This window comes from Vicia villosa, linkage group LG3 (assembly GCF_029867415.1).
Source record: "Vicia villosa cultivar HV-30 ecotype Madison, WI linkage group LG3, Vvil1.0, whole genome shotgun sequence".
NCBI lineage: Eukaryota > Viridiplantae > Streptophyta > Magnoliopsida > Fabales > Fabaceae > Vicia > Vicia villosa.
This window is the reverse complement of record NC_081182.1, coordinates 217,755,945-217,771,172: the sequence shown is the minus strand read 5'-3', so window position 1 is coordinate 217,771,172 and position 15,228 is coordinate 217,755,945. Positions and strand designations below refer to the sequence as shown.

The window sequence follows — 15,228 nt, the reverse complement described above, 5'->3', positions numbered from 1 at the left end:
GCAACTTATTTCAATATAATATACGTTCAAAATAGATTTACCTATTGTTGTTGGATGATATACTTGTGAATTCATAGTCGACGCTTTGAGCATCGGGGGCTTCCGAAGAACCTATAGCCTTACCCTTTAGTTTCCCGTTACCTCCGGCATCAACTTCGCGATGACCTCCTCTCTTGCGTTTGCCTTCCATGCCCTCATTGATCACCACACCTTGGGTCGGACGAATTAACCTATCTTCGTTCTGCCAAAGTTTATTCTTTCCTTTCTCCACGGAGAGCCTGTCGTTGATCGTAGACCTGGTAACCTCTTGCACACAACGTTGTCTGGAAACCCCCTCGCCAGCTACACCATTTCCCTTCGCTTTTCCCGACACCTTACTATGTTTATTACTCCTACCCATGGTCCAATCAAGTAAAGAAACGTTAGTATCATACTTGCTCCCTAATCATATAGGTTTTTATGGTAAAATACGTGTTCATATTCATAAAACACACTTCAGATTTACCTCCTGGATGCAGATGATTGGAGAGAGGCCCTGTAAACAGATGCATGGTAGCTTTTTCTTGAATCGACACCAGTATTGACTGGAGCACTTTGAATGAGCTCCTTGGCAGGTTCCTTTAGTGGATCAAGTCTGTATTTTGCTCGAAGATTACACACTTCCACCTCCACGGAGAGCCTGTCGTTGATCGTAGAACTGGTAACCTCTTGCACACAATGTTGTCTGGAACCACCCTCGCCAGCTTCACCCTTTCCCTTCGCTATTCCCGACACCTTACTGTGTTTATTACTCCTACAAATGGTCCAATGAAGTAAAGAAACGTTATTATCTTACTTGCTCTCTAATCATACAGGTTTTTATGGTAAAATACATGTTCATATTCATAAAACACACTTCAGAGTTACCTCCTGGATGCATCATTTTGGAGAGAGGCTCTGTAAACAGATGCATGGTAACTTTTTCTTGCATCAACACCAGTATTGACTGGAGCACTTTGAATGAGCTCCTTGGCAGGTTCCTTTGGTGGATCAAGTCCGTATTTTGCTCGAAGATTACACACTTCTACCAACTGTTTACAAAATTCTTCGTAGCTATAAAATTTCCTGATCTTTTTTTTCTGGAGCAATCGTTTTTTCAAATACAACTTATGACATAGGTACATCTGTTGAAGTTTCTTTTCATCAAAATGTTGAAGATTGAGTTTATCAGCTCTGCAACATTATAACATGCAACACACATTGTTTATAAAATCCTGAAGATTGTATCAAAAGCCCTAAAGTATGTAAAATCTATGATATTTAAATCAGCAAATTTGCGCGGTATTCAAAAACCCTGTCGATTTGGATATCAGAAAAGCAGAGATGAATTAAAAATGAAGAGAACAGATACTAACCTATCTGAAGAAGACATGATGTTGTCTGAAATCGAGTGTTGTTGTTGGAGTGGATGTTACGCAAAGAACGACAGCTAAACGGTGAGAGAGAATGCAAAAGAAAGAGAGATTAAAAACCGAACAGTAAGCATGCAATGTTACCTTTACCAACTAATGATATACCAAATCTTCGGTCAGATGAAAAGTTGCAATGTTACGTTTACCAAGTAATGATATATCGAATCCTTTGTCATAGGCGTGATATGTTTTTTCAATATATTAAATACTTAAAATTAATCAAGATTATCATTTTCTTATTAAAAACAAACACAGGTATTCATTTTCCATTATCAGTTTTCTTTTCTTAAAAAAATAATAAATAAGTTAGATCATTGGTAACTTAAACATAAACCTAGAAATTAAAAACCATAGATTAGGTTATTGTTCCAGAAATTACATTAGATAAATTAATCAGACATTTTAAAATATGCAATGACAATAATAATCCAAGAAAAAAAAACAAAGTCTTAAAAATCTTGGACATTTTCCCTTCATTTTGCAGTTTCATCTCCATCTGCTCTCCTCTCCTGTCTCGAAGTTCTTTAACAAAGCAATGCAAATCCTTCAAAAGCTCTGAGCAGCTGCAACATATTGACCCACTGTGTGTTGTTGCGTCGTCGTGCGAATCCAGAATTACATTTCTTGCATCCATGGTTATTTTCCGATCATATGGAGGTCGACCATCAAGTTCATCATCCCAAATGAACAAACTACAACATCGCCTTGCCTAAAAAACATCATAATTAACCATATTCACTAATAAATTAACCAAGTCCATTTTATAATACAGATTATAAAAGACGAAATCGTATAGCATATTTTCCAATCAAACTCACCTCCACATTTGCACATTTCCAATATCTCCTTTTAGGGTTATTTCTTGAGTTGGATATAAACAACTTCATTGGTTTATTGCAACCACATTCAGGGATTTGGGGGATTTGGGACACTTCGGAGTTTGCAACATATGAAGATGACATGGTTTAATGGAAAAGGGATTTGGGATGAGAGGGTTTCAAAACGTAACATTCTCGAACTCCATTTAAAGTGGCCAACATTAAAGTGGTATAATAGGGTCCAGCGATGGATGTTGAGGGAGTATATAATCAGCCGTCCAAATTAAATCACCGGTTGATATCTATTAGTGACAAAATGATCACAACCGTGCATGAGATCTATATTTTACCCAAATTGATCAAAGCCATCCACTTTATATTGAGAGAATTGGACCACATAAATAAATCCAATCTATTGAGAAGTTTTTAAGTACTGTGGATTCGATGCTTTAATTGTAACTTTGGTCCCCCTATTTTGTATTTTTTTCGATTTTAGTCCCCCTGTTTTTAAAACAACGATTTTGGTCCCCCTTTTTAGTTTTCTATTGAAAAAAAGTCAGGAATAGGGACTAATTTTACAGATGAACAGATGATGGTCGACTGTGTGTTAACCATGTTACAGATGAACTGATGATGGTCGATTGTGTGTTAACCATGTTACAGATGAACTGATGATGGCCGACTGTTTGTTAACCATGTTACAAATGAACTGATGATGGTTCACTGTGTGTTAACCATGTCAGGGATTCAACAGATGATGGTCGACTTTGTGTTAACTATGTCAGGGAATCAACTGATGATGGTCAACTGTGTGTTAGCCATGTTACAGATGAACTGATGATGGTCGACTGTGTGTTAACCATGTCGGGGATTGAACAAATGCTGGTCGACTGTTTGTTAACCATGTTGCAGATGAACAGATGATGGTCGACTGTGTGTTAACCATGTCGGGGATTCAACAGATGATGGTCAACTGTGTGTTAACCATGTCAGGGAATCAACTGATGATGGTCAACTGTGTGTTAACCATGTTACAGATGAATAAATGATGGTCGACTGTATGTTAACCATGTCGGGGATTGAACAGATGATGGTCGACTGTGTGTTAACCATGTTACAGATGAACTGATGATGGTCGACTGTTTGTTAACCATGTTACAAATGAACTGATGATGGTTCACTGTGTGTTAACCATGTCAGGGATTCAACAGATGATGGTCGACTTTGTGTTAACCATGTCAGGGAATCAACTGATGATGGTCAACTGTGTGTTAGCCATGTTACAGATGAACTGATGATGGTCGACTGTGTGTTAACCATGTCGGGGATTGAACAAATGCTGGTCGACTGTTTGTTAACCATGTTGCAGATGAACAGATGATGGTCGACTGTGTGTTAACCATGTCGGGGATTCAACAGATGATGGTCAACTGTGTGTTAACCATGTCAGGGAATCAACTGATGATGGTCAACTGTGTGTTAACCATGTTACAGATGAATAAATGATGGTCGACTGTATGTTAACCATGTCGGGGATTGAACAGATGATGGTCGACTGTGTGTTAACCATGTTACAGATGAACTGATGATGGTCGACTGTTTGTTAACCATGTTACAAATGAACTGATGATGGTTCACTGTGTGTTAACCATGTCAGGGATTCAACAGATGATGGTCGACTTTGTGTTAACCATGTCAGGGAATTAACTGATGATGGTCAACTGTGTGTTAACCATGTCAGGGAATCAACTGATGATGGTCAACTGTGTGTTAACCATGTTACAGATGAATAAATGATGGTCGACTGTATGTTAACCATGTCGGGGATTGAACAGATGATGGTCGACTGTGTGTTAACCATGTTACAGATGAACTGATGATGGTCAACTGGGTGTTAACCATGTCGGGGATTGAACAGATGATGGTCGACTGTGTGTTAACCACGTTAAAGATGAACTGATGATGGTCAACTGGGTGTTAACCATGTGAGGGAATCAACTGATGATGGTCAACTGTGTGTTAACCATGTTACAGATGAATAAATGATGGTCGACTGTATGTTAACCATGTCGGGGATTGAACAGATGATGGTCGACTGTGTGTTAACCATGTTACAGATGAACAGATGATGGTCGACTGTTTGTTAACCATGTTACAGATGAACAGATGATGGTCGACTGTGTGTTAACCATGTCGGGGATTCAACAGATGATGGTCAACTGTGTGTTAACCATGTCAGGGAATCAACTGATGATGGTCAACTGTGTGTTAACCATGTTACAGATGAATAAATGATGGTCGACTGTATGTTAACCATGTCGGGGATTGAACAGATGATGGTCGACTGTGTGTTAACCATGTTACAGATGAACTGATGATGGTCAACTGGGTGTTAACCATGTCGGGGATTGAACAGATGATGGTCGACTGTGTGTTAACCACGTTAAAGATGAACTGATGATGGTCAACTGGGTGTTAACCATGTCAGGGAATCAACTGATGATGGTCAACTGTGTGTTAACCATGTTACAGATGAATAAATGATGGTCGACTGTATGTTAACCATGTCGGGGATTGAACAGATGATGGTCGACTGTGTGTTAACCATGTTACAGATGAACAGATGATGGTCGACTGTTTGTTAACCATGTTACAGATGAACAGATGATGGTCGACTGTGTGTTAACCATGTCGGGGATTCAACAGATGATGGTCAACTGTGTGTTAACCATGTCAGGGAATCAACTGATGATGGTCAACTGTGTGTTAACCATGTCAGGGAATCAACTGATGATGGTCAACTGTGTGTTAACCATGTTACAGATGAATAAATGATGGTCGACTGTATGTTAACCATGTCGGGGATTGAACAGATGATGGTCGACTGTGTGTTAACCATGTTACAGATGAACTGATGATGGTCAACTGGGTGTTAACCATGTCGGGGATTGAACAGATGATGGTCGACTGTGTGTTAACCACGTTAAAGATGAACTGATGATGGTCAACTGGGTGTTAACCATGTCAGGGAATCAACTGATGATGGTCAACTGTGTGTTAACCATGTTACAGATGAATAAATGATGGTCGACTGTATGTTAACCATGTCGGGGATTGAACAGATGATGGTCGACTGTGTGTTAACCATGTTACAGATGAACAGATGATGGTCGACTATTTGTTAACCATGTTACAGATGAACAGATGATGGTCGACTGTGTGTTAACCATGTCGGGGATTCAACAGATGATGGTCAACTGTGTGTTAACCATGTCAGGGAATCAACTGATGATGGTCAACTGTGTGTTAACCATGTTACAGATGAACTGATGATGGTTCACTGTGTGTTAACCATGTCAGGGATTCAACAGATGATGGTCGACTGTGTGTTAACCATGTTATAAATGAACAGATGATGGTCGACTGTGTGTTAACCATGTTATAAATGAACAGATGATGGTCGACTGTGTGTTAAGCATGTTACAGATGAACTGATGATGGTTCACTGTGTGTTAACCATGTTACAGATGAACTGATGATGGTTCACTGTGTGTTAACCATGTCAGGGATTCAACATATGATGGTCGACTTTGTGTTAACCATGTTACAGATGAACTGATGATGGTCGACTGGGTGTTAACCATGTTACAGATGAACAGATGATGGTCGACTGTGTGTTAACCATGTTATAAATGAACAGATGATGGTCAACTGTGTGTTAACCATGTAAAAGATGAATAAATGATGGTCGACTGTATGTTAACCATGTTACAGATGAACCGATGATGATCGACTGTGTGTTAACCATGTTATAAATGAACAGATGATGGTCGACTGTGTGTTAACCATGTTATAAATGAACAGATGATGGTCGACTGTGTGTTAAGCATGTTACAGATGAACTGATGATGGTTCACTGTGTGTTAACCATGTTACAGATGAACTGATGATGGTTCACTGTGTGTTAACCATGTCAGGGATTCAACATATGATGGTCGACTTTGTGTTAACCATGTTACAGATGAACTGATGATGGTCGACTGGGTGTTAACCATGTTACAGATGAACCGATGATGGTCGACTGTTTGTTAACCATGTTATAAACGAACAGATGATAGTCGACTGTGTGTTAACCATGTTAGGGAATCAACTGATGATGGTCAACTGTGTGTTAACCATGTCAGGGAATCAACTGATGATGGTCGAATGTGTGTTAACCATGTTACAGATGAACAGATGATGGTCGACTGGGTGTTAACCATGTCGGGGATTCAACAGATGATGGTCAACTGTGTGTTAACCATGTCAGGGAATCAACTGATGATGGTCGATTGTGTGTTAACCATGTTACAGATGAACTGATGATGGTCGACTGGGTGTTAACCATGTTACAGATGAACAGATGATGGTCGACTGTGTGTTAAGCATGTTACAGATGAACTGATGATGGTCGACTGTGTGTTAACCATGTAAAAGATGAATAAATGATGGTCGACTGTATGTTAACCATGTTACAGATGAACCGATGATGGTCGACTGTGTGTTAACCATGTTATAAATGAACAGATGATGGTCGACTGTGTGTTAACCATGTTATAAACGAACAGATGATGGTCGACTGTGTGTTAACCATGTCGGGGATTCAACAGATGATGGTCAACTGTGTTTTAACCATGTCAGGGAATCAACTGATGATGGTCAACTGTGTGTTAACCATGTTACAGATGAACTGATGATGGTCGACTGGGTGTTAACCATGTTACAGATGAACAGATGATGGTCGACTGTGTGTTAACCATGTTATAAATGAACAGATGATGGTCGACTGTGTGTTAACCATGTAAAAGATGAATAAATGATGGTCGACTGTATGTTAACCATGTTACAGATGAACCGATGATGGTCGACTGTGTGTTAACCATTTTATAAATGAACAGATGATGGTCGACTGTGTGTTAACCATGTTATAAATGAACAGATGATGGTCGACTGTGTGTTAAGCATGTTACAGATGAACTGATGATGGTTCACTGTGTGTTAACCATGTTACAGATGAACTGATGATGGTTCACTGTGTGTTAACCATGTCAGGGATTCAACATATGATGGTCGACTTTGTGTTAACCATGTCAGGGATTCAACAGATGATGGTCGACTTTGTGTTAACCATGTCAGGGAATCAACTGATGATGGTCAACTGTGTGTTAGCCATGTTACAGATGAACTGATGATGGTCGACTGTGTGTTAACCATGTCGGGGATTGAACAAATGCTGGTCGACTGTTTGTTAACCATGTTGCAGATGAACAGATGATGGTCGACTGTGTGTTAACCATGTCGGGGATTCAACAGATGATGGTCAACTGTGTGTTAACCATGTCAGGGAATCAACTGATGATGGTCAACTGTGTGTTAACCATGTTACAGATGAATAAATGATGGTCGACTGTATGTTAACCATGTCGGGGATTGAACAGATGATGGTCGACTGTGTGTTAACCATGTTACAGATGAACTGATGATGGTCGACTGTTTGTTAACCATGTTACAAATGAACTGATGATGGTTCACTGTGTGTCAGGTCAGGGAATCAACTGATGATGGTCGACTTTGTGTTAACCATGTCAGGGAATCAACTGATGATGGTCAACTGTGTGTTAACCATGTCAGGGAATCAACTGATGATGGTCAACTGTGTGTTAACCATGTTACAGATGAATAAATGATGGTCGACTGTATGTTAACCATGTCGGGGATTGAACAGATGATGGTCGACTGTGTGTTAACCATGTTACAGATGAACTGATGATGGTCAACTGGGTGTTAACCATGTCGGGGATTGAACAGATGATGGTCGACTGTGTGTTAACCACGTTAAAGATGAACTGATGATGGTCAACTGGGTGTTAACCATGTGAGGGAATCAACTGATGATGGTCAACTGTGTGTTAACCATGTTACAGATGAATAAATGATGGTCGACTGTATGTTAACCATGTCGGGGATTGAACAGATGATGGTCGACTGTGTGTTAACCATGTTACAGATGAACAGATGATGGTCGACTGTTTGTTAACCATGTTACAGATGAACAGATGATGGTCGACTGTGTGTTAACCATGTCGGGGATTCAACAGATGATGGTCAACTGTGTGTTAACCATGTCAGGGAATCAACTGATGATGGTCAACTGTGTGTTAACCATGTTACAGATGAATAAATGATGGTCGACTGTATGTTAACCATGTCGGGGATTGAACAGATGATGGTCGACTGTGTGTTAACCATGTTACAGATGAACTGATGATGGTCAACTGGGTGTTAACCATGTCGGGGATTGAACAGATGATGGTCGACTGTGTGTTAACCACGTTAAAGATGAACTGATGATGGTCAACTGGGTGTTAACCATGTCAGGGAATCAACTGATGATGGTCAACTGTGTGTTAACCATGTTACAGATGAATAAATGATGGTCGACTGTATGTTAACCATGTCGGGGATTGAACAGATGATGGTCGACTGTGTGTTAACCATGTTACAGATGAACAGATGATGGTCGACTGTTTGTTAACCATGTTACAGATGAACAGATGATGGTCGACTGTGTGTTAACCATGTCGGGGATTCAACAGATGATGGTCAACTGTGTGTTAACCATGTCAGGGAATCAACTGATGATGGTCAACTGTGTGTTAACCATGTCAGGGAATCAACTGATGATGGTCAACTGTGTGTTAACCATGTTACAGATGAATAAATGATGGTCGACTGTATGTTAACCATGTCGGGGATTGAACAGATGATGGTCGACTGTGTGTTAACCATGTTACAGATGAACTGATGATGGTCAACTGGGTGTTAACCATGTCGGGGATTGAACAGATGATGGTCGACTGTGTGTTAACCACGTTAAAGATGAACTGATGATGGTCAACTGGGTGTTAACCATGTCAGGGAATCAACTGATGATGGTCAACTGTGTGTTAACCATGTTACAGATGAATAAATGATGGTCGACTGTATGTTAACCATGTCGGGGATTGAACAGATGATGGTCGACTGTGTGTTAACCATGTTACAGATGAACAGATGATGGTCGACTATTTGTTAACCATGTTACAGATGAACAGATGATGGTCGACTGTGTGTTAACCATGTCGGGGATTCAACAGATGATGGTCAACTGTGTGTTAACCATGTCAGGGAATCAACTGATGATGGTCAACTGTGTGTTAACCATGTTACAGATGAACTGATGATGGTTCACTGTGTGTTAACCATGTCAGGGATTCAACAGATGATGGTCGACTGTGTGTTAACCATGTTATAAATGAACAGATGATGGTCGACTGTGTGTTAACCATGTTATAAATGAACAGATGATGGTCGACTGTGTGTTAAGCATGTTACAGATGAACTGATGATGGTTCACTGTGTGTTAACCATGTTACAGATGAACTGATGATGGTTCACTGTGTGTTAACCATGTCAGGGATTCAACATATGATGGTCGACTTTGTGTTAACCATGTTACAGATGAACTGATGATGGTCGACTGGGTGTTAACCATGTTACAGATGAACAGATGATGGTCGACTGTGTGTTAACCATGTTATAAATGAACAGATGATGGTCAACTGTGTGTTAACCATGTAAAAGATGAATAAATGATGGTCGACTGTATGTTAACCATGTTACAGATGAACCGATGATGATCGACTGTGTGTTAACCATGTTATAAATGAACAGATGATGGTCGACTGTGTGTTAACCATGTTATAAATGAACAGATGATGGTCGACTGTGTGTTAAGCATGTTACAGATGAACTGATGATGGTTCACTGTGTGTTAACCATGTTACAGATGAACTGATGATGGTTCACTGTGTGTTAACCATGTCAGGGATTCAACATATGATGGTCGACTTTGTGTTAACCATGTTACAGATGAACTGATGATGGTCGACTGGGTGTTAACCATGTTACAGATGAACCGATGATGGTCGACTGTTTGTTAACCATGTTATAAACGAACAGATGATAGTCGACTGTGTGTTAACCATGTTAGGGAATCAACTGATGATGGTCAACTGTGTGTTAACCATGTCAGGGAATCAACTGATGATGGTCGAATGTGTGTTAACCATGTTACAGATGAACAGATGATGGTCGACTGGGTGTTAACCATGTCGGGGATTCAACAGATGATGGTCAACTGTGTGTTAACCATGTCAGGGAATCAACTGATGATGGTCGATTGTGTGTTAACCATGTTACAGATGAACTGATGATGGTCGACTGGGTGTTAACCATGTTACAGATGAACAGATGATGGTCGACTGTGTGTTAAGCATGTTACAGATGAACTGATGATGGTCGACTGTGTGTTAACCATGTAAAAGATGAATAAATGATGGTCGACTGTATGTTAACCATGTTACAGATGAACCGATGATGGTCGACTGTGTGTTAACCATGTTATAAATGAACAGATGATGGTCGACTGTGTGTTAACCATGTTATAAACGAACAGATGATGGTCGACTGTGTGTTAACCATGTCGGGGATTCAACAGATGATGGTCAACTGTGTTTTAACCATGTCAGGGAATCAACTGATGATGGTCAACTGTGTGTTAACCATGTTACAGATGAACTGATGATGGTCGACTGGGTGTTAACCATGTTACAGATGAACAGATGATGGTCGACTGTGTGTTAACCATGTTATAAATGAACAGATGATGGTCGACTGTGTGTTAACCATGTAAAAGATGAATAAATGATGGTCGACTGTATGTTAACCATGTTACAGATGAACCGATGATGGTCGACTGTGTGTTAACCATTTTATAAATGAACAGATGATGGTCGACTGTGTGTTAACCATGTTATAAATGAACAGATGATGGTCGACTGTGTGTTAAGCATGTTACAGATGAACTGATGATGGTTCACTGTGTGTTAACCATGTTACAGATGAACTGATGATGGTTCACTGTGTGTTAACCATGTCAGGGATTCAACATATGATGGTCGACTTTGTGTTAACCATGTTACATATGAACTGATGATGGTCGACTGGGTGTTAACCATGTTACAGATGAACTGATGATGGTCGACTGTGTGTTAACCATGTTACAGATGAATAAATGATGGTCGACTGTGTGTTAACCATGTCAGGGATTCAACATATGATGGTCAACTGTGTGTTAACCATGTTACGGATGAGCAGGTGATGGTCAACTGGGTGTTAACCATGTCAGGGAATCAACTGATGATGGTTATTTGTGTGAAAAAAATTAATAAGAAAATAACTTTTTGAAAATAATCAATAATTAATAATTAATAATTTAGAAAATTAATAATTAATAAGAAAATAACTTTGTGAATAAAATTAATTAAAAATTAATAAGATAATAATTTAGAAAATAAATCCACTTTGCCATTAATGAAAAACTATTTTTCCTGTTTGTGTGTTTTGGAACATCAAAACAATGAAAATTAAAAAAATAAAAACAGAGGAAAGTCAGTTTGCATAAAAAGTAAGGGTGAAATTAGGGTTTATTTGCATCTTCAATCGATACTGCTACTGCCAACGGCATTGCGCGAGATTCACGGACACACACGACCATGGTTGGATGGGGAAGGTTTGTTCCAAAAATTTGTTTAATTCCTTGATCTTAAACTGTTCTTCCTCTTCTCCAATATCGGGTTTTCATGTAATGTGTTTCTATAATGTGATACCGGATATTGAAGTGGTTGTTTGTTAAAATGCAGGGTGAAAGAAGGAAGCTGCGATGAGGATGATTCCCAGGAAAGGAAAATACCTGGGAAACGCACAAGGAGCTTTGTTTTGAAGCAAATGTTGGAGGAGGTCGCCAGGAACAAGAAAGAAAGCAAAGTTAAAGGTAAAGACGGTCAAGGAGAGATGCCATCATCTGCATCCCAAAGGTACTTAACTTATGATTTTTAATAACATGAAAACCAATTTCTCCTTGCCATTACTTGTTGAGTAGGATGCTGGTATGATTGTAACCATTAAGTGTTTTATTGGACCCTGATATGATGAACTCACTACCAGGAAACATAGTCTGCATGAGGATACTTCCAACATTAGGAAGGAAAAAGGCACCATGGAGAAAGGAAAAAGGAAATGTGAGGTAAGTGGTGAGGTAGAGAAAGGGAATCTTAAAAGAGAAGGATGCGCTGAAGGTGGTGTTGGTTGCAGCCACAAACATAAGGGTAAGAACATGGAGTCTCCGGACCTCCACGACATTCAAAGAGATGAGCATGAATACACAACTATATCATCGGATAGCGAGAGGTAAATCATATGTGTACTGGAATTGTGTTGAAGTAACTGCATAAGCAATTGTTTGACCTTTTTATACATTGTGTTCGTATGAAGCGCCGACACGCCATTCAGAAGGCGTGTCGCCGCGTCGGACATGGATACTCGCACGACACGCGTATGACACGTACATTGCATTGTTATATTAATATATAAAATATGTTCTTGCCGTGTCTGTGTCCTATGTTTTCTGTATTAGCGGAGTCCTCGTGTCCGATGATATGTCCCGTGTCGGAGTCCGGGATTCATGTTAATTGTGATTTTGTTTCAGTGTCAGGGTGTATAGCCCTATAATTGTGGATCAGGACGAAGAGATGTGGACGCGAGAAGTAGTTGATGTGAAGAGGACGCGGAGTAATGTTATGGTAGGAAATGAAAAAATTTGATCTGTTGTATTATTTCAATTGTGTTTGAATTGTATTGAAGCTGATAATGATTTCTACTTAATTTGCAGCAACTTCCAGCAAACGTCATCGACAGCTGCCAGCTGCGAAACTTTTCAAATATTGAGCTCTATGACTGTGACAATAATGAACCCTATGACTGTGAGATTAAGAAGAGTTCGAAGAAGAAGGAGTGTTATTTGTGTGGGGCTTGGTTTGACTATATAAGGCATGCTGAAGTGCAGGTTGGTGACAAACTTCGCTTTGCCATCCGTTACCCACCTGTTGAACAAATCATGGTTTATGTTGAGCGTAGGGGTGATACCGCAGGAGGACATTGAAAGGATCCGTCGTGAATGAATTGCTGCAGAATACTCAGTTTTTTTTTGTAAACTGAATGTTATGTTGGGTGCTGAAATACTTGTAAAACATAAGCACTCATATTGAATATTTCAGGTTTTAAAAGAATACTTGTAATGTAGTTTATTTGTCTATTTTATCTATTAATATATCTAAAATTTGTTTTATGTGTATAGTTAATTTTAATTTTTCATATTTCAAAAAATTTCATGATATTAATTTGGATTTATTTAAAAAATAAATAAAAAATAAATATATCTATTAATTTGAAAATATATGTATATTTTTTATTTTAATACAAGTTTTAATCTATAAATATCATCTCCTTGCTTACAATTTGTATTTTTTAAAAATACAAAAAAAACTCTAATATTGAAGGTTGAACTTTAGACCAACATCTACCATCTAATTCAACAAGTATATACCAAATGACTAAATCTATCTATTTTTGAAAAACACTTATTTTTTGTGGGGTCCATTTTAAAGTTTTAGATGAATTATATGACCAAAACTAATGATACTTATGACCAAAACTAATGATACTTGTCTCAATATTATTGGTGGGTCAACAAGTCAAGTTCTATTTATTAGGAATCATTGGGGGTGTTGGTGTTACTCTTGGTTGCATATAAAAAACGAAGCCTTATTTATATATTATAAGTGGAATGCGTGTGAATAAATGAATACATCGTTTGCCCTAGTGGTTCACCTCTTGCACTTAGTCTCCTCTCTTCTCCAAGGTCTGGGGTTCGATTCCCTCCCAGACCTTTTGTTCATTTTATTTTTCAAATACATCAACGGGGTGTTGGTGTTACTCTTGGCTGCATATAAAAAACGAAGCATTGTTTATATATTATAAGTGGAATGCGTGTCAATAAATGAATACATCGTTTGCCCTAGTGGCTCAGCTCTTGCACTTAGTCTCCTCTCTACTACAAGGTTTGGGGTTCGATCCCCTCCCAGACCTTTTGTTCATTTTATTTTTAGTTTTAGTTGTTTTGTATTCTGGTCAACAATATTATGATGCTTTTTTTTTGCAACTTTTTCTTTTAACAATTTATTTACTTATACATAATTTTTATAAATAATTTAAATTTTAAAAATGTTAATTTTACTTTGATAATTAATAAAAGTTTACTTTAATTATTGTTATAGAATTTAAGTTTAATTAAATTTATGATGGAAAACAGTAACAGATGCAAAACAACCAATATTAGCACATGCTTCCTTGATGAAACGTTTCCCATAACACATTTACTTCTCCAACGTGATTATGTTATGCCAATAGCTGCTAAGGATGTTTCAGCTTCCAAGAGAACGTGTGTCATTAAAGAGCTTTCAACTTTCCAAATTCTCATTCATTCCAATGTACAATCATTAAGTGTAAGAACTATTATAAATAGTTTTTCACCATCTTATATTTTCCACAATCTTCACACAGAAGAAGAAGAAGCAGCAAGTTGCGTACATTTGAAAGTAGCGGAATAAGAAGCAATATGGATCAAACCCAACAAGCTGGAGAAAAACAGACCGATGAAGTTGTTCAAACTGAAGTTCATTTGGTTCAAACAGGAGATGCAGGTGTTCCACAAGGTGGTCACGGAGCAGTAGTGACTCAGTTACATGCAGTCGAGGTGTCTGCTCAAAGAAGAAGAAGAAACAAGAGGAAGAGGAGGAGAAGAAGACGAACAAGGAGAGTAATCAAGATGGAAATCTTCGGTTCTTCGGATGAAGACGAGGCACCATACGATTGGAGCAATTTCATTTCAGCCAGGCGGCTTCGTTTTGGTGATTAGGGTTTAGGGCATTAGGAAAATATTGTTTTCATAGTTTGTATTTTGTTTTGTTATAACAATGGAG

At 38.7% G+C, this 15,228-nt stretch overlaps 1 protein-coding gene across 1 annotated transcript; it reads right to left on the bottom strand.

The window, feature by feature from the left end:
• Nucleotides 1-37: 37 nt before the first annotated feature.
• Nucleotides 38-1,487, bottom strand: LOC131659959 (uncharacterized). The gene is made up of 4 exons (XM_058929068.1): nucleotides 1,395-1,487; nucleotides 907-1,212; nucleotides 506-793; nucleotides 38-392 (listed from the first exon to the last, which is right to left on the bottom strand). Exons 1-4 carry the CDS (start codon nucleotides 1,409-1,411, stop codon nucleotides 38-40), a joined length of 966 nt encoding a protein of 321 aa, XP_058785051.1. The 5' UTR covers nucleotides 1,412-1,487.
• Nucleotides 1,488-15,228: the final 13,741 nt, after the last annotated feature.